The 21,152-nt window shown below is 50.6% G+C and overlaps 1 protein-coding gene across 3 annotated transcripts in view; it reads left to right on the top strand.

The window, feature by feature from the left end:
- LOC140403425 (ribosome biogenesis protein BMS1 homolog) overlaps nucleotides 1-21,152 on the top strand; it is a 246,155-nt gene that overhangs the window by 30,398 nt on the left and 194,605 nt on the right. For all 3 annotated transcript variants that reach the window (XM_072491337.1, XM_072491339.1, XM_072491338.1), the window contains exons 3-4: nucleotides 6,884-7,074; nucleotides 14,545-14,624. In XM_072491337.1, the coding sequence (XP_072347438.1) occupies nucleotides 6,884-7,074; nucleotides 14,545-14,624 (271 nt within the window). The remainder of the gene's footprint in view (nucleotides 1-6,883; nucleotides 7,075-14,544; nucleotides 14,625-21,152) is intronic.

The following is a 21,152-nucleotide window of genomic DNA, read 5'->3' on the forward strand; positions in this document are numbered from 1 at the left end:
TCCGCAATCCGGCCGCTATCCTCTCCCTTTTCCATGCGTTTCCGGGGGGATTCCCTTCTGGTTTACCGCATAGTGTTTTTGGCCGTTTAAATTGCCGTTGGGGCTCCTATTAAGAGCCCAAAAGTCCGTTTCACCGGGAGCTGCCGAAACGTGTGACTCAGCTGGTCATCGCCGCACCCGGAAGCCTTCGTCCAAATAGATTTCTGAAGGTAAGTTGTGTCTAACCAACCTCATTAACCTTTCTGAAGATGTAATGAATGTTGTGGATAAGGAGTATCTTTGGCAGACAACCTGGAGGTGTGGCTAACAGCAAGGGAGGCGATAGATTTCTGAGGATTTCGACAGAACTGCATGGCCACATTTGCGGATTATACAACGGTGGGAGGGAAGGCAGGCTGTAAGGAGGATATAAATAGTTTACGGAGAGATATTGACAGCTTAAGAGAATAGAATTCAATGTGGGAAAGTCAGGGGCATCCGCTCCATATCTCAAATCGTTCTTCATCTCTGCAGTGGTTAGCATTGCTGCCTCACAGAGCCAGGGACCCGGGTTAACACTGCTGTCACACAGTGCCAGGGACCCGGGTTAACACTGCTGTCTCACAGTACCAGGGGCCCGGGTTAACACTGCTGTCTCACAGTGCCAGGGACCCAGGTTAGCACTGCTGTCTCACAGCGCCAGGGACACGGGTCAGCACTGCTGCCTCACAGCACCAGGGACCTGGGTTAACACTGCTGTCTCACAGTGCCAGGGACCCGGGTTAACACGGCTGTGTCACACTGCCAGGGACCCGGGTTAACACTGCTGTCTCACAGTGCCAGGGACCCAGGTTAGCACTGATATCTCACAGCGCCAGGGGCCCGGGTTAACACTGCTGTCTCACAGCGCCAGGGACTCGGGTTAGCACTGCTGTCTCACAGTGCCAGGGACCCGGGTTAGCAATGCTGTCTCACAGCGCCAGGGACACGGGTCAGCACTGCTGCCTCACAGCACCAGGGACCTGGGTTAACACTGCTGTCTCACAGTGCCAGGGACCCGGGTTAACACGGCTGTGTCACACTGCCAGGGACCCGGGTTAACACTGCTGTCTCACAGTGCCAGGGACCCAGGTTAGCACTGATATCTCACAGCGCCAGGGGCCCGGGTTAACACTGCTGTCTCACAGCGCCAGGGACTCGGGTTAGCACTGCTGTCTCACAGTGCCAGGGACCCGGGTTAGCAATGCTGTCTCACAGTGCCAGGGACCCGGGTTAACACTGCTGTCTCACAGCGCCAGGGACCCAGGTTAGCACTGCTGTCTCACAGCGCCAGGGGCCCGGGTTAGCACTGCTGTCTCACAGTGCCAGGGACCCGGGTTAGCACTGCTGTCTCACAGCGCCAGGGACCCGGGTTAGCTCTGCTGTCTCACAGTGCCAGGGACCCGGGTTAACACTGGTGTCTCACAGCGCCTGCGACCCGGGTTAACACTGCTGACACACAGTGCCAGGGACCCGGGTTAACACTGCTGCCACACAGTGCCACCCGGGTTAACACTGCTGCCTCACAGTGCCAGGGACCCGGGTTAACACTGCTGTCTCACAGTGCCAGGGACCCGGGTTAACACTGCTGCCTCACAGTGCCAGGGACCCGGGTTAACACTGCTGTCTCACAGTGCCAGGGACCCGGGTTAACACTGCTGCCTCACAGTGCCAGGGACCCGGGTTAACACTGCTGTCTCACAGTGCCAGGGACCCGGGTTAACACTGCTGCCTCACAGCACCAGGGACCCGGGTTAGCACTGCTGCCTCACAGCACCAGGAACCCGGGTTAGCACTGCTGTCTCACAGTGCCAGGGACCAGGGTTAACACTGCTGCCTCACAGCGCCAGGAACCCAGGTTAGCACTGCTGCCTCACAGCACCAGGGACCCGGGTTAGCACTGCCGTCTCGCAGTGCCAGGGACCAGGGTTACCACTGCTGCCTCACAGCGCCAGGGACCCGGGTTAACACTGCTGTCTCACAGTGCCTGGGACCCGGGTTAGCACTGCTGTCTCACAGCGCCAGGGACCCGGGTTAGCACTGCTGTCTCACAGTGCCTGGGACCCGGGTTAACACTGGTGTCTCACAGCGCCAGCTACCCTGGTTAACACTACTGCCTCACAGCACCAGGGACCCGGGTTAGCACTGCTGTCTCACAGTGCCAGGGACCCGGGTTAACACAGCTGTCTCACAGCACCAGGGACCCGGGTTAACACTGATGTCTCACAGTGCCAGGAACCCTGGTTAGCACTGCTGCCTCACAGCACCAGGGATCCGGGTTAGCACTGCTGTCTCACAATGCCACGGACCCAGGTTAACACTGCTGTCTCACAGTGCCAGGGACCCAGGTTAACACTGCTGTCTCACAGTGCCAGGGACCCGGGTTAGCACTGCTACGTCACAGCACCAGGGACCCGGGTTAGCACTGATGCCTCACAGCACCAGGGACCTGGGTTAGCACTGATGCCTCACAGCACCAGGGACCCGGGTTAGCACAGTGGGCTGAACAGCTGGCTTGTGATGCAGAACAAGGACAGCAGCGCGGGTTCAATTCCTGTACCAGCCCCCCTGAACAGGCGCCGGAATGTGGCGACTAGGGACTTTTCACAGTAACTTCATATATAAGCGATTATTATAATGATTTCATTTTGGAAGAAAGAATGAGACGGCCTATTGTTGAAATGGAGAGGGACTTGGGGATTCTTGTTCATGAAACCCGGAAAACTATCACACCGGTGCAGATGGTAATAAGGAAGGAATATGAAATTCCGTTTTTTATTTCAAGGGGGCTGGAGTATAACAGTAAAGAGGTGTTGCTGCAACTGTACAAGGTACTAGTGTGGCCACATTTAGAATACTGCGTACAGTTTTGGTCCCCTTATTTAAGGAAAGACATATTATCATTGGAGGCAGTACAAAGAAGGTTAACTGGGATGATAGAACATAGAACAGTACAGCACAGAACAGGCCCTTCGGCCCTCGATGTTGTGCCGAGCATTGTCCGAAACCAAGATCAAGCTATCCCACTCCCTGTCATTCTGGTGTGCTCCATGTGCCTATCCAATAACCGCTTGAAAGTTCCTAAAGTGTCCGACTCCACTATCACAGCAGGCAGTCCATTCCACACCCTAACCACTCTCTGAGTAAAGAACCTACCTCGGACATCCCTCCTATATCTCCCACCCTGAACCTTATAGTTATGCCCCCTTGTATCAGCTACATCCACCCGAGGAAATAGTCTCTGAACGCCCATTCTATCTATCCCCCTCATTACCTTATAAACCTCTATTAAGTCGCCTCTCATCCTCCTCCGCTCCAAAGAGAAAAGCCCTAGCTCCCTCAACCTTTCCTCATAAGACCTATCCTGCAAACCAGGCAGCATCCTGGTAAATCTCCTTTGCACCCTTTCCAATTCTTCCACATCCTTCTTAGAGTGAGGTGACCAGAACTGCAGGGGCAGCACGGTAGCATTGTGGATAGCACAATTGCTTCACAGCGCCAGGGTCCCAGGTTCGATTCCCGGCTTGGGTCACTGTCTGTGCGGAGTCTGCACATCCTCCCCGTGTCTGCGTGGGTTTCCTCCGGGTGCTCCGGTTTCCTCCCACAGTCCAAAGATGTGCAGGTTAGGTGGATTGGCCATGATAAATTGCCCTTAGTGTCCAAAATTGCCCTTAGTGTTGGGTGGGGTTACTGGGTTATGGGGATAGGGTGGAGGTGTTGACCTTGGGTAGGGTGCTCTTTCCAAGAGCCGGTGCAGACTCGATGGGCCGAATGGCCTCCTTCTGCACTGTAAATTCTATGATAATCTATGAAACTGCACACAATACTCCAAATGTGGTCTCATCAGGGTCATGTATAGTTGCAGCATAACCCCGCGGCTCTTAAACTCAAGCCCCCTGTTAATAAACGCTAACACACTATCAGCCTTCTTCACGGCTCTATCCACTTGAGTGGCAACCTTCAGAGATCTGTGGACATAAATCCCAAGATCTCTCTGTTCCTCCACATTCCTCAGAACCCTGCCGTTGACCCTGTAATCCGCATTCAAATTTTTTCTACCAAAATGAATCACCTCGCACTTATCAGGGTTAAACTCCATCTGCCATTTTTCGGCCCAGCTCTGCATCCTATCAATGTCTCTTTGCAGCCTACAACAGCCCTCCACCTCATCCACTACTCCACCAATCTTGGTGTCATCACAAATTTACTGACCCACCCTTCAGCCCCCTCCTCCAAGTCATTGATAAAAATCACAAATAGCAGAGGACCCAGCACTGATCCCTGTGGTACACCGCTGGGAACTGGTCTCCAGTCTGAAAATGTTCCATCCACCACCACCCTCTGTCTTCTATGTGATAGCCAGTTACTTATCCAATTGGCCAAATTTCCCTCTATCCCACACCTCCTTACTTTCTTCATGAGCCAACCATGGGGAACCTTATCAAATGCTCTACCTTCATCTACACACTTAGTTACCTCCTCAAAGAATTCAATCAAATTTGTGAGGCAAGACCTACCCTTCACAAATCCGTGGTGACTATCCCGGATTAAGCTGCATCTTTCCAAATGGTCATAAATCCTATCCTTCAGGACCTTTTCCATTATCTTCCCGACCACCGAAGTAAGACTAACTGGCCTATAATTACCAGGGTCATTCCTATTCCCTTTCTTGAACAGAGGAACAACATTCGCCACTCTCCAGTGCTCTGGCACTATCCCCATGGACAGCGAGGACCCAAAGATCAAAGCCAAAGGCTCTGCAATCTCATCCTTTGCCTCCCAAAGAATCCTACGGTTAGGGTTAACCCTAACCCTAACCCTAACCCATATGGCCCAGGTGACTCGTTGACCCTCCGGTTTTTCAAAATTGCAAATACATCCTTCCTCAGAACATCTACTTCCTCCAGCCTACCCGCCTGTATCACACTCTCATCCTCAAAATCATGGCCCCTGTCCTTTGTGAACACTGAAGAAAAGTATTCATTCAACACCTCTCCTATTTCTTCTGACTCCATGCACAAGTTCCCACTACTGTCCTTGATCCTGGGTATGGAGGGACTGCCATATGAGGAAAGATTTCCAAGGTTGTGTCTGTACTTGTAGTTCAGAAGGATGAGTGGTGATCTGATTGAAACATATAAGATTCCCAGGGGGTTAGATAGGGAAAGTTTGGGAGGATGTTTCCATTTATTGGAGGGTGTAGGACCAGAGAGCATCGTCGCAGAATAAGGGGGAGCTCATTTAAGAATTTCTTCTCCCAAAGAGTGGCGAATCTTTGGAATTCTTTACCCCAGGAAGCTGTGGAGGTGGGAGTCCGTGAACATTTTCAAGGCTGAGATCGCTAGGTTTTTAATCAGTGCCGGAATTCAGGATTACGGAGATAAGATAGGGATCATAGAGTCCTGAGAAGGCCAGTCAGCCCATCAAGTCAGCACCGACCCTCCCTATCCCTGTAACCTAACCTGCACATCTCTGGACACCGATGGGAAATTTAGCATGGCTAATCCACCTAAACTGCATATCTAGTGGACTTTGTTAGATCAGCCATGATCTTATTGAATGGAGGAGCAGGCCCAAAGGGCTGAATGGCCTCCTCCTGTTCCTATTTCATCTGGTCTTATGGATACATATGCGATGAAACTCATCGCAGAACAGTGGGGATGATGCATTTGGGAGGAAGAAGGGGGACAGGGGATACAGAAGAGATTTGCTGGAATCATCCCTGGCTATGGGATTATTATTAAATTGTTAGAGCAGGGACGGCCAAGGGGTGATTTGATAAAAATGTTTAAAACCAAGAAAATTATAAATGTCTTCATAAAATATTTTCTAAAAAACAAATCAAGACGGGTTTACATGAAATAAATAAACTGTTTCCGGTGGTTGAATGGTGATTGGAGAGTTGAGAGGTAACAAGAGGAAATACATACTTATGTAATGCGTGTTTAGGATTTGGATTGCACTGCGTGATAGGGTGATGTGTACAGATTCAATATTAGCTTCCAAAGGAGAGTTGGACAATTACTCGATAGAGAGACATTGCAGTGATATGGGGAAGGCAAGATGTGGGACCAACGGCATTGGCCTTTGAAAGAGCTGGCAGAGACGTGATGGGTTGAATGGTCCTCCTGTGCTGTTCTGGAAGACATTCAATGACGTTCTATGTAACAGGCTGTTAACCAACTGATGTGGTTGGGAATTGGTTAGGAGGTAAAAAACTGGGAGTTTGAATAATGTGCAGATGTGGCTGGTGGTGAAATACAGGAACTTACACCTGAGTCTCTACACTTTGCGATATTTATCAAGGTCTTGGATGAAGGGAAAGGGGGACAGGACAGGTCTGCTGATGGCACCAAGTGTGATGGCACAGGTTTAATGTGGGGAAAGTGAGACCCAAGACAGATCAGATTCCCACATTGATTAAAAACCAATCCATCGGCTTTGGTCAAAAGTATTCATTTTTTTTCTATCTCGCGTACAGGTCGACCCCCAACGTTGGGCCAGGAACCTAACTCGCTGTACTCACCACCTGCTCACTATCTCGCTAATGGAATCTCGGGGGATTGGAATATGAAAAGGTGGTTTATATAAAACTTTGGTTAGATCCTATTTGGATTCCATTCTTGGTATCACATTGCGCGCAGCAAGGACCCATCGGCCTTGCAGCATGTGCGGACACCGGGGTTTAAAGGGTTAAACCAAGATGGACAGATGAAGCTAATTGAATGGAGGAACAGACTCTCGGCTGACCGGCCTACTCCTGTTCCAGTGAGAAGCACCCTGGGCTAATTATCCGACCTGTAGGCTTAGGAAGAGGCATCTTGTGACTGCGGTTAATAATTTTATTTACCACTATCATAAACAGGGCCCAGGACTTGAAAACGAAGAAGCACCACATTCCCGTGGTTGACCGGACACCTTTGGAGCCCCCACCTATTGTCGTTGTTGTTGTAGGACCCCCGAAAGTGGGAAAGAGTACCCTGATCCGGTGCCTTATTCGGAACTTCACCAAGCAGAAACTAACAGATATAAGAGGCCCAGTCACTATCATTACAGGTAAGTCTATAAATTTTAGTATTTAGTATGATTTGAAGATACTGAATGAGTGGTCCAGATTGAACAACTTCAATGCAAAACAGACTCTAAAGATGCTTCACTGACAGCAAGTACCCATTGGGACCATGGGGACAGACAGGAGGCTGACCAAACTCTGGGCCACAAAAACTATTCGGGCTCAGTGGTATCAGTTGCTGTGAGAGATTCAACTAATATCTAATTACGTGGGAGAGAGATCTGAGGGCGTAACAGTAAAAACTTCTTGTGAAAGTCAGGGGCCTCCACTCCATATCTCAAATCTTTCTTCATCTCTGCAGTGATTAGCACTGCTGTCTCACAGTGCCAGAGACCCGGGTTAACACTGCTGTCTCACAGTGCCAGGGACCCGGGTTAACACTGCTGTCTCACAGTGCCAGGGACCCGGGTTAACACTGCTGTCTCACAGTGCCAGGGACCCGGGTTAACACTGCTGTCTCACAGTGCCAGGGACCCGGGTAAACACTGCTGTCTCACAGTGCCAGGGACCCGGGTTAACACTGCTGTCTCACAGTGCCAGGGACCCGGGTTAACACTGCTGCCTCACAGCACCAGGGACCCGGGTTAGCACTGCTGTCTCACAGTGCCAGGGACCCGGGTTAACACTGCTGTCTCACAGTGCCAGGGACCCGGGTTAACACTGCTGCCTCACAACGCCAGGGATCCGGGTTAACACTGCTGTCTCACAGTGCCAGGGACCCAGTTAACACTGCTGTCTCACAGTGCCAGGGCCCCGGGTTAACACTGCTGTCTCACAGTGCCAGGGACCCGGGTTAACACTGCTGTCTCACAGTGCCAGGTACCCGGGTTAACACTGCTGCCTCACAGTGCCAGGGACCCGGGTTAACACTGCTGCCTCACAGCACCAGGGACCCGGGTTAACACTGCTGTCTCACAGTGCCAGGGACCCGGGTTAACACTGCTGTCTCACAGTGCCAGGGACCCGGGTTAACACTGCTGCCTCACAACGCCAGGGATCCGGGTTAACACTGCTGTCTCACAGTGCCAGGGACCCAGTTAACACTGCTGTCTCACAGTGCCAGGGCCCCGGGTTAACACTGCTGTCTCACAGTGCCAGGGACCCGGGTTAACACTGCTGTCTCACAGTGCCAGGTACCCGGGTTAACACTGCTGCCTCACAGCGCCAGGGACCCGGGTTAACACTGCTGTCTCACAGTGCCAGGGACCCAGGTTAACACTACTGCCTCACAGTGCCAGGTGCCCGGGTTGGATTCCAGCGAAAAGTGTCTGAGTGGACTTTGTACGTTTCCCTGTGTCTACTTGGGTTTCCTCTGGGTGCTCCAGTTTACTCCCACACTCCAAAGATGTGCAGGTTAGGTGGGGATAGGGTGGGGGAGTGGACTTAGGTCGGGTGCTCTTTCGGAGGGTTGGGGCAGACTGGACAGGCCGAATGGCCTCCTGCACTGCAGGGAGTTTGCGGATCTCTGTGGAAGTGGCCCACCTTAGCACTACAAGACAGGGCTAGGTTTTAAGCAGCTTCATTTCAGAATATCTTGGTACAGCGTAATAATGATCAGATGTTCCAACTTCACTATCTGTAAAACCGGGATAAAGAAGCCACTTGATGGGTCGCTGTGCTTGATTTCAGCTAATTCTTCAGCACCCGGTCCTACAGATCAGCGCAGAGGTTATAATGTCTGTCTTTGCCCAGAGTGTGTGATCTATTAGTGCAACATTTTCTGCACCCACACCTTTCAGTTTGTGCCCTGTAACCAGTGTCAATTATCCCCAAACTACTGAAAGTTATCTGGCCCAGATACCCTGGGGGCCTGTACACGATGTAATAAGGCCTCAGTTTGAGGACCTTGTGCAGTGTCAGGAAGTTCAGTTTCAGGGGCGTACAGCACAAATTCAGTCGGAACGAGGAAAGATCTGAAAATTCGGCCCTTTATTTTTATTGAAGATCAGAATCACAGAATAATACAGTAAAAAGGCCCTTCGGCCCATCGAGTCTGCCCCGCTGCATGAAAAACACCCGACCTGCCCACCTCACCCCATCCACCAGCACTGGGCCCACAGCCTGGAATGTTATGCTGTGCCCAGCGCTCACCCAGGTACTTTGTAAAGGATGTGAGGCAACCCGCCTCTCCCACCCTCCCAGGCAGCGCGTCCCAGACCCGCCTCTCCCACCCTCCCAGGCAGCGCGTTCCAGACCCGCCTCTCCCACCCTCCCAGGCAGCGCGTCCCAGACCCGCCTCTCCCACCCTCCCAGGCAGCGCGTCCCAGACCCTCACCACCGTCTGGGGAAAAAGGATTTCCTCAAATCCCCCATAAACCTCCTGCCCCTCACCCTGAACTTGTGTCCCCCTCGTAACCGACCCTTCAACTAAGGGGAACAGCTGTTCCCTATCCACCCTGTCCATGCCTGTTATAACCTGCCTACTTACCATTGGCTGGGGACTAATGACTATCCCACAATCCTGTGGGAGTATGAGCTTCCCCAATGAGGGGGGCGGAGAAACCACTAGTAAACTCCTAGTATAAATAAAGCTGGCCAGTTCAGGAACCAGCAGTATGTAGCAAGGGAAGTTACTGCTACCGTTATGTATATATGTTACGGTAAATAAATGTTATTACTTTGTATCCTTAAAACTCGTGCTGGATTCTTCGTGGCCCTTACAAAACTGGCGACGAAGGTTAAAGTGAATAGCTGTCTACACTGCTGAAGCCACCTCCCTGGATTTTTGTTGGTTACAGGTTGGAAGTTGTTTTCTATTATACCATGCCTCTGTTCGGACGTTTGGATGTTTTTGATGCTGCGCTGGAAAGCTGGAACCAGTACACACAGCGGATGCGTTACTATTTCCGGGCAAACAATATCACCGAAAACGAGCGCCAGGTGGTCATATTGCTCACCGCCTGCGGGCCGCATACGTTTGGGGTGATTAGGAGCCTTGCGTACCCAGCTGCACCGGACACCAAAACGTTTGATGAACTTGAATATAGTGGGGGCAACATTTTAACCCAACCCCGTCCACGATAGTCCAGCGTTACCGGTTTAATACCGCTGAGAGGACCCCTGGAGAATCCTTTGCCGATTTTCTATCCAGGCTACGCAGGATTGCGGAGCACTGTGACTATGGTGAGACCTTGTCAGAAATGTTACGCGACCGTTTGGTTTGCGGTATTAACAATGCGGCCACCCAGAGAAAGCTGTTAGCGGAGCCAACATTGACTTTTCAACAGGCCATTCAAATAGTATTGTCCCGAGAGAGCGCAGAGCGAGGAGTACAGGAGCTACAGGGAATGGAAGTGCATGCCTTGGGGCGCAACCCCTTCCATCCGAAAACGTCCCCCCACACTCCTGCGGTACCTTGGGCGAGGTGACGTCCGGACCGACGCCAGTGGCCGTCGGACATTCCTCCCCGAAGGGAGCCTTCTCCAGAGCCAATGGATGATGAGCCATGTCCGTGTCAGACTTGTAGGCGCCGACCCCGTCGCGGACGGCGGTCCTGGGGGCGCCAGAAGCGCTGTCGTTCCGACCGAAACTGGGACCAGCCCAGGGGCCGTACCTTCCATGTGGATGAACCTGCGGCGACTACTCCTGAGGACGTGGAGACAGAGGACTACTGCCTGCAGCTGCATTGTGTGGCAGCTCCCCGTGTGGCCCCCATTAAGGTGACAGTACGGGTCAATGGCCACCCGCTGGAGATGGAGTTGGATACTGGCGCAGCGGTCTCGGTGATCGCCCAGAGGACATTCGACCGCATCAAGCAGGGTATACAGACCCTTACATTAACCGACTCACTGGCCAGGTTGGCCACCTACACGGGGGAACCACTGGACATTGCAGGAACTACAATGACCCCTGTTGTCGATGGACGCCAGGAAAGGCTTTTCCCACTTATCGTGGTGCGCGGCCATGGGCCTAGCCTGTTGGGTCGGGACTGGCTGCGCCATTTGCGGTTGCAATGGCAGCACATCCTCCAAACAGTTTCTGAAGGGTTGACTGAGGTGCTAGGACGATACCCAGATGTATTCCAGCCTGGTTTGGGGAAAATAAAAGGGACCGTAGCCCGTATCCAAGTTGAACCAGGAGCTACGCCGCGCTATTTCCGGGCGCGCCCAGTGCCTTACGCCTTGCTCGAGAAGGTAGAAGGGGAGCTCACTCGTTTGGAGAGTTTGGGTATTATCAGGCCCGTCCGTTTTGCTGACTGGGCAGCACCAATTGTACCTGTAATGAAGCCAGATGCCACAGTTCGCTTGTGTGGCGACTATAAACTTACAGTGAATACGGTTTCCTGACTCGACCGATATCTAATGCCTCGCATAGAGGATCTCTACGCGAAACTTGCAGGTGGACTCTCATTCACAAAATTAGATATGAGTCACGCCTACCTGCAGTTGGAGCTGGACCCTGCCTCCCGACCATATGTAACGATTAATACACACCGGGGCCTGTATGAATATACACGGTTGCCCTTTGGAGTATCCTCTGCCTGCGCAATTTTTTAACGTATTATGGAGGGCATTTTGAGAGGTTTACCACGTGTGGCTGTCTACCTAGATGACGTTTTGATTACCGGGACGTCGGAGCAGGAACATTTGGAAAATCTGGAGGCTGTCCTTAGACTCCTTTCGGAGGCTGGAGTCCGTTTACGTCGCACAAAGTGTGTATTTCAGGCAAAGGAAGTAGTCTACCTAGGTCATCGGGTGGACCGCGAAGGTTTGCACCCCGTCGCAGAGAAGGTGCGTGCAATTCAACATGCCCCCGCCCCGACTGACACTTTGCATCTTCGTTCTTTTCTCGGTCTCGTAAACTATTACGGGAAGTTCCTCCCCAATCTGGCAACTACGCTGGCCCCTTTGCACCTTCTGCTAAAGAAAAATCACACCTGGGTTTGGGGTCAGCCGCAAGAAACCGCTTTCCAACGGGTAAAGCAACAATTGTCGTCGTCTGGGTTACTAACCCACTATGATCCTGGAAAGCCTTTGCTCATCACATGTGATGCATCCCCGTATGGTATTGGGGCCGTCCTGTCCCACAAGATGGAGAACGGGGCCGAACGACCGATAGCTTTCGCCTCCCGCACATTGACTGCAGCGGAGAAAAAGTACGCGCAGATCGAGAAGGAGGGCCTGGCAGTGGTTTTTGCGGTGAAACGCTTCCACCAGTACGTGTACGGCCGCCATTTCACTATCGTGACTGATCATAAGCCCCTGCTGGGACTTTTCAGAGAGGATAAGCCAATACCGCCCATTGCTTCTGCACGGATCCAGCGCTGGGCTTTGTTGCTTGCTGCATACGAGCATTCTCTGGAGCACAAACCAGGTACGCAGATAGCAAATGCCGACGCACTGAACCGATTGCCTTTATCGACCGGCCCCATGTCGACCCCCACGACTGGTGAGGTGGTTGCAACACTAAATTTTATGGACACCTTGCCTGTCACGGCATCACAGATCAGTGAGTGGACCCAGACGGAGCCAGTCCTGTCAAAGGTTCGGCACATAGTTCTGTATGGTGGGCAGCATAGACAGCTCCCAGGCGAGTTGCAGGCATTTTCCTCCAAGCTGTCAGAATTCAGCGTGGAAGACGGCATCCTCTTGTGGGGGACGCGTGTGATTGTCCCGGAAAAAGGCCAGGAGCTGATACTAACAGACTTGCACAATGGGCATCCAGGCGTGACCAAAATGAAAATGTTGGCCAGGAGTTATGTCTGGTGGCCAGGCCTTGACACCGACATTCAGAAGGTGGCCCAAAACTGCTCCATTTGCCAGGAGCATCAGAAGCTTCCGCCGGCCGCACCCCTACATCACTGGGAATGGCCAGGGCGGCCTTGGGCACGCTTGCATGCAGATTTCGCAGGCCCTTTTCAAGGATCCATGTTCCTTCTACTAATTGATGCCCAGTCCAAATGGCTAGAGGTGCATAAGATGCAGGGGACAACGTCCTGCGCAACAATTGAAAAGATGCGTTTATCGTTTAGTACGCATGGCCTCCCCGAGGTGCTGGTCACGGATAACGGCACTCCATTCACGAGTGAGGAGTTTGCGAGGTTCACGAAGATGAACGGCATCCGCCATATCCGCACTGCCCCATACCACCCGGCTTCAAATGGGTTGGCAGAGCGCGCAGTGCAGACATTCAAAAGAGGCCTAAAGAAGCAGTCTTCCGGATCAATGGACACGAGACTGGCTCGCTTTTTGTTTACGTACAGGACCACCCCCCATGCAGTGATTGGGGTAGCTCCCGCAGAACTCCTAATGGGCCGGAGACTTCGCACCCGCCTTAGTATGGTTTTCCTGGACATTGGCGCAAAAGTACGCCGCACACAAGAATGGCGGGGACAGGGATTTTCTCGGCATCGGCTGATTCGGCAGTTTGCGCCCAGTGACCCAGTGTTCGTTCGGAATTTTGCTGGTGGTGCCCAATGGGTCCCTGGTGTAATCTTTCGCCAAACGGGCCCTATATCTTATCAATTGCAAGCCCAGGGTCGTCTCCAGCGAAAACATGTAGACCACGTTCGGTCCAGAAGACTATCCCCTCAAAGGATTCCCCGCCCCCGGAGCTAATTTCTACAGCCGCAGAGACCAGAGACAAGGGAAGGTAATACTCACAATCTTCCACTGGTGCCTCACTCGAAGCCTGCGCAGGTCGTTACGGGACCGAATGGAGATAGAGATGCTGACATGACGGAGGCAGCAGACTCTGACTCCGAGATGGAGACACAGGATGCATCAGAGGGGGAATCCTCGGGTCCACGGGCCGTGGATGTACAACCGTTGCGCCGTTCATCACGGAAGCGGCGGTCTCCGTCTCGTTACACACCGCCTGATCCAGCGCCGCGTGCAAGTGGTGTCCGGCCTGCGGCCAAACGAGTCCGACGCCCTCCTTCGCCAGGGTCTTTGGTGGATTCCTTGGACTTTGTGGGGGGAGGGATGTTATAACCTGCCTACTTACTATTGGCTGGGGACTAATGACTATCCCACAATCCTGTGGGAGTATGAGCTTCCCCAATGAGGGGGGCGGAGAAACCACTAGTAAACTCCGAGTATAAATAAAGCTGGCCAGTTCAGGAACCAGCAGGAAGCAGTATGTAGCAAGGGAAGTTACTGCTACTGTTATGTATATTTGTTGTAGTAAATAAATGTTATTACTTTGTATCCTTAAAACTCGTGCTGGATTCTTCGTGGCCCTTACAAAAATGCCCCTCATAATCTTGTCCACCTCGATCAGGTCGCCCCTCAGTCTTCTCTGCTTCAGCGAAAACAACCCAAGCCAATCCAACCTCTCTTCATAACTGAAACGCTCCATCCCAGGCACCATCCTGGTGAATCTCCTCTGCATCCCCTCCAGTGCAATCACATCCTTCCTATAATGTGGTGACCAGAATTGCACAAGCAGATTGGTCTTCCTTAGCATTGTCCTTTCAAATCTTTGTGGCTAATCAGATGCTTTGTTTCCAATAGGGAAAAAGCGGCGTCTCTCAATCATCGAGTGTGGGAACGACTTGAATTCCATGATAGATTTAGCCAAAGTTGCTGATCTGGTGAGGATGATTTTTGTTGGCTTTTTCGGAAAAATACTTGGCTTATTTGTTAAAAGATTGCTTGGCAAATGAGTGTTGTCAAATGTCATAGCCCTCAGTTTATGTGAACAACAGGAAATCTGAATTAAAAACAGAAAATGCTGGAAATACATAGCAAGAAGTCTTACAACACCAGTTTAAAGTCCAACAGGTTTGTTTGGAATCACGAGCTTTCAGAGCACTGCTTCTTCCTCAGGTGAGTGAAGAAGTGGGCCCCAGAAACATATATATAGACAAAGTCAAAGATGCAAGACGAGACTTTGAACATAGAACATAACAGCGCAGTACCGGCCCTTCGGCCCTCGATGTTGCGCCGACCTGTGAAACCACTCTAAAGCCCATCTACACGATTCCCTTATCGTCCATATGTCTATCCAATGACCATTTGAATGCCCTTAGTGTTGACGAGTCCACTACTGTTGCAGGCAGGGCATTCCACGCCCTTACTACTCTCTGAGTAAAGAACCTACCTCTGACATCTGTCTTATATCTATCTCCCCTCAATTTAAAGCTATGTCTCCTCGTGCTAGACATCACCATCTGAGGAAAAAGGCTCTCACTGTCCACCCTATCTAATCCTCTGATCATCTTGTATGCCTCAATTAAGTCACCTCTTAACCTTCTTCTCTCTAACGAAAACAGCCTCAAGTCCCTCAGCCTTTCCTCATAAGATCTTCCCTCCATACCAGGCAACATCCTGGTAAATCTCCTCTGCACCCTTTCCAATGCTTCCCCATCCTTCCTATAATGCGGCGACCAGAATTGCACGCAATACTCCAAATGCGGCCGCACCAGAGTTTTGTACAGCTGCAACATGACCTCATGGCTCCAAAACTCAATCCCTCTACCAATAAAAGCTAACACACAGTACACCTTCTTAACAACCCTCTCAACCTGGGTGGCAACTTTCAGGGATCTATGTACATGGACACCGAGATCTCTCTGCTCATCCACACTGTCAAGAATCTTACCATTAGCCCAGTACTCTGTCTTCCTGTTATTCCTTCCAAAATGAATCACCTCACACTTTTCTGCATTAAACTCCATTTGCCACTTCTCAGCCCAGCACTGCAGCTTATCTATGTCCCTCTGTAACTTGTAACATCCTTCCGCACTGTCCACAACTCCACCGACTTTAGTGTCATCTGCAAATTTACTCACCCATCCTTCTACGCCCTCCTTCAGGTCATTTATAAAAATGACAAACAGCAGTGGCCCCAAAACAGATCCTTGTGGTACACCACCAGTAACTGGACTCCAGTCTGAACATTTCCCATCAACCACCACCCTTTGTCTTCTTCCAGCTAGCCAATTTCTGATCCAAACTGCTAAATCACCCTGAATCCCATGCCTCCGTATTTTCTGCAGTAGCCTAACGTGGGGAACCTTATCAAACGCTTTACTGAAATCCATATACACCACATCAACTGCTTTACCCTCATCCACCTGTTTGGTCACCTTCTCAAAGAACTCAATAAGGTTTGTGAGGCACGACCCACCCTTCACAAAACCGTGCTGACTATCTCTAACAAATTATTCCTTTCCAGATGATTATACATCCTATCTCTTGTAAACCTTTCCAAGACTTTGCCCACAACAGAAATAAGGCTCACTGGTCTCTACTCCACTTCTTGAACAAGGGGACAACATTTGCTATCCTCCAGTCTTCTGGTACTATTCCTGTGGACAAAGATGACTTAAAGATCAAAGCCAAAGGCTCCCTCCCTAGCTTCCCAGAGAATCCTAGGATAAATCCCATCCGGCCCAGGTGATTTACCTATTTTCACACTTTCCAGAATTGCTAACACCTCCTCCTTATGATCCTCAAGCCCTTCTCATCTAGTAGCCTGAATCTCAGTATTCTCCTCGACAACATTGTCTTTTTCCTGTGTGAATACTGACGAAAAATATTAATTTAGCACCTCTCCTATCTCCTCGGACACCAAGCACAACTTCCCACTACTGTCCTTGACTGGCCCTACTCTTACCCTAGTCATTCTTTTCTTCCTGACATATCTATAGAAAGCTTTAGGGTTATCCTTGATCCTACCTGCCAAAGACTTCTCATGTCTCCTCCTGGCTCTTCTTAGCTCTCTCTTTAGGTCCTTCCTAGCTAACTTGTAACTCTTGAGCGTCCTAACTGAACCTTCATGTCTCATCTTTACATAAGCCTCCTTCTTCCTCCTGACAAGTGTTTCGACTGCTTTAGTAAACCACGGTTCCCTTGCTCAACCACTTCCTCCCTGCCTGACAGGTACATACTTATCAAGGACACGCAGTAGCTGTTCCTTGAACAAGCTCCATATTTCCATTGTGTCCATCCCCTGCAGTTTTCCTCTCCATCCGATGCATCCTCAGTCGTGCCTCATCGCATCATAATTGCCTTTCCCCCAGATATAACTTTTGCCCTGCAGTATATCCCTTTCCATCACTAAAGTAAACTTAATCGAATTGTGGTCACTGTCACCAAAGTGATCACCTGCCTCCAAATCTAACACCTGTCCTGGTTCATTACCCAGTACCAAATCCAACATGGCCTCGCCTCTCGTTGGCCTATCTACATACTGTAGATAGTTCACCCACCTTATTCCGAATGCTCCTGGCATTGAAGAAGACACACTTTAAACCACCTTCCTGCCTGCCGGTACACTCCTGCAACTTTGAAACCTTACTCATGACCTCACTACTCTCAACCTCCTGTATACTGGAGCTACAATTCAGGTTCCCAATCCCCTGCTGAACTAATTTAAACCCTCCCGAAGAGCATTAGCAAATTTCCCCCCCAGGATATTGGTACCCCTCTGGTCCAGGTGTAGACGATCCCATTTGTAGAGGTCCCACCGACCCCAGAATGAGCCCCAATTATCCAGAAATCTGAAACCCTCCCTCCTGCACCATCCCTGTAGCCACGTGTTCAACTGCTCTCTTTCCCTATTCCTCGTCTCGCTAGCACGTGACATGGGTAACAACCCAGAGATAATAACTCTGTTTGTCCTAGATCTAAGTTTCCACCCGAGCTCCCTGAACATAGAGCATAGAACATTACAGTGCAGTACAGGCCCTTCGGCCCTCGATGTTGCGCTGACCTGTGAAACCACTCTATCTCCTCTCAATTTAAAGCTATGTCCCCTCGTGCTCGACATCACCACCCGAGGAAAAAGGCTCTCACTGTCCACCCTATCCAATCCTCTGATCATCTTGTATGCCTCAATTAAGTTACCTCTTAACCTTCTTCTTTCTAAAGAAAATAACCTCAAGTCCTTTATCCTTCCCTCATAAGATTTTCCCTCCATACCAGGCAACATCCTGGTAAATCTCCTCTGCACCCGCTCCAAAGCCTCCACGTCCTTCCTATAATGTGGTGACCAGAACTGTACGCAATACTCCAAATGCGGCCGTACCAGAGTTCTGTACAGCTGCAACATGACCTCCCGACTCCGGAACTCAATCCCTCTACCAATAAAGGCCAACACTCCATAGGCCTTCTTCACAACCCTATCAACCTGGGTGGCAACTTTCAGGGATCTATGTACATGGACACCTAGATCCCTCTGCTCATCCGCACTTTCAAGAACTTTACCATTAGCCAAATATTCCGCATTCCTGTTATTCCTTCCAAAGTGAATCACCTCACACTTCTCTACATTAAACTCCATTTGCCACCTCTCAGCCCAGCTCTGCAGCTTATCTATATCCCTCTGTAACCTGCTACATCCTTCCACACTATCGACAACACCACCGACTTTAGTATCGTCTGCAAATTTACTCACCCACCCTTCTGCGCCTTCCTCTAGGTCATTGATAAAAATGACAAACAGCAACGGGCCCAGAACAGATCCTTGTGGTACTCCACTTGTGACTGTACTCCATTCTGAACATTTCCCATCAACCACCACCCTCTGTCTTCTTTCAGCTAGCCAATTTCTGATCCACATCTCTAAATCACCCTCAATCCCCAGCCTCCGTATTTTCTGCAATAGCCTACCGTGGGGAACCTTATCAAACGCTTTGCTGAAATCCATATACACCACATCAACTGCTCTACCCTCGTCTACCTGTTCAGTCACCTCAAAGAACTCGATAAGGTTTGTGAGGCATGACCTACCCTTCACAAAGCCATGCTGACTATCCCTGATCATATTATTCCTATCTAGATGATTATAAATCTTGTCTCTTATAATCCCCTCCAAGACTTTACCCACTACAGACGTGAGGCTCACCGGTCTATAGTTGCCGGGGTTATCTCTGCTCCCCTTTTTGAACAAAGGGACCACATTTGCTGTCCTCCAGTCCTCTGGCACTATTCCTGTAGCCAATGATGAAATAAAAATCAAAGCCAAAGGTCCAGCAATCTCTTCCCTGGCCTCCCAGAGAATCCTAGGATAAATCCCATCAGGTCCTGGGGACTTATCTAATTTAAGCCTGTCCAGAATTGCCAACACCTCTTCCCTACGTACCTCAATGCCATCTATTCTATGAGCCTGGGGCTCAGCATTCTCCTCCACAACATTATCTTTTTCCTGAGTGAATACTGACGAAAAATATTCATTTAGTATCTCGCCTATCTCTTCAGACTCCACACACAATTTCCCATCCCTGTCCTTGACTGGTCCTACTCTTTCTCTAGTCATTCGCTTATTCCTGACATACCTATAGAAAGCTTTTGGGTTTTCCTTGATCCTTCCTGCCAAATACTTCTCATGTCCCCTCCTTGCTCGTCTTAGCTCTCTCTTTAGATCCTTCCTCGCTACCTTGTAACTATCCATCGCCCCAACTGAAACTTCACACCTCATCTTCACATAGGCCTCCTTCTTCCTCTTAACAAGAGATTCCACTTCCTTGGTAAACCACGGTTCCCTCGCTCGACGCCTTCCTCCCTGCCTGACTGGTACATACTTATCAAGAACACACAGTAGCTGATCCTTGAACAAGCCCCACTTATCCAGTGTGCCCAACACTTGCAGCCTTTTCCACCTTATCCCCCCCAAGTCACGTCTAATGGCATCATAATTGCCCTTCCCCCAGCTATAACTCTTGCCCTGCGGTGTATACTTATCCCTTTCCATCATTAACGTAAACGTCACCGAATTGTGGTCACTGTCCCCAAAGTGCTCTCCTACCTCCAAATCCAACACCTGGCCTGGTTCATTACCCAAAACCAAATCCAACGTGGCCTCGCCTCTTGTTGGCCTGTCAACATATTGTTTCAGGAAACCCTCCTGCACACACTGTACAAAAAAACGACCCATCTATTGTACTCGAACTATATCTTTTCCAGTCAATATTTGGAAAGTTAAAGTCTCCCATAATAACTACCCTGTTACTTTTGCTCTTATCCAGAATCATCTTCGCCATCCTTTCCTCTACATCCCTAGAACTATTAGGAGGCCTATAAAAAACTCCCAACAGGGTGACCTCTCCTTTCCTGTTTCTAACTTCAGCCCATACTACCTCGGAAGAAGAGTCCCCATCTAGCATCCTCTCCGCCACCGTAATACTGCTCTTGACTAGCAGCGCCACACCTCCCCCTCTTTTGCCTCCTTCTCTGAGCTTACTAAAACACCTAAACCCCGGAACCTGCAACATCCATTCCTGTCCCTGCTCTATCCATGTCTCCGAAATGGCCACAACATCGAAGTCCCAGGTACCAACCCATGCTGCCAGTTCCCCTACCTTGTTTCGTATACTCCTGGCATTGAAGTAGACACACTTCAAACCACCTACCTGAACACTGGCCCCCTCCTGCGACGTCAAATCTGTGCTCCTGACCTCTATACTCTCATTCTCCCTTACCCTAAAACTACAATCCAGGTTCCCATGCCCCTGCTGCATTAGTTTAAACCCCCCCAAAGAGCACTAACAAATCTCCCCCCCAGGATATTTGTGCCCCTCAGGTTCAGGTGTAGACCATCCTGTCTGTAGAGGTCCCACCTTCCCCAGAAAGAGCCCCAGTTATCCAGAAATCTGAATCCCTCCCGCCTGCACCATCCCTGTAGCCACGTGTTTAAATGCTCTCTCTCCCTATTCCTCATCTCACTATCACGTGGCTCGGGCAGCAACCCAGAGATAACAACTCTGTTTGTTCTAGTTCTGAGCTTCCATCCTAGCTCCCTGAAAGCCTGCCTGACATCCTTGTCCCCTTTCCTACCTATGTCGTTAGTGCCAATGTGGATCACGACTTGGGGCTGCTCCCCCTCCCCCCGAAGGACCCGGAAAACACGATCCGAGACATCACGTACCCTTGCACCTGGGAGGCAACATACCAAACGTGAGTCTCCCACGCTCCCACAAAATCTCCTATCTGTGCCCCTGACTATAGAGTCCCCAATTACTAATGCTCTGCTCCTCTCCCCCCTTCCCTTCTGAGCACCAGGGACAGACTCCGTGCCAGAGGCCCGTACCCCATGGCTTACCCCTGGTAAGTCCCCCCCCCCACAAGTATCCAAAGCGGTATACTTGTTTCTCAGGGGAACGACCGCAGAGGATCCC

This window comes from Scyliorhinus torazame, chromosome 28, assembly GCF_047496885.1.
Source record: "Scyliorhinus torazame isolate Kashiwa2021f chromosome 28, sScyTor2.1, whole genome shotgun sequence".
In the NCBI taxonomy this organism is placed as follows: Eukaryota; Metazoa; Chordata; class Chondrichthyes; order Carcharhiniformes; family Scyliorhinidae; genus Scyliorhinus; species Scyliorhinus torazame.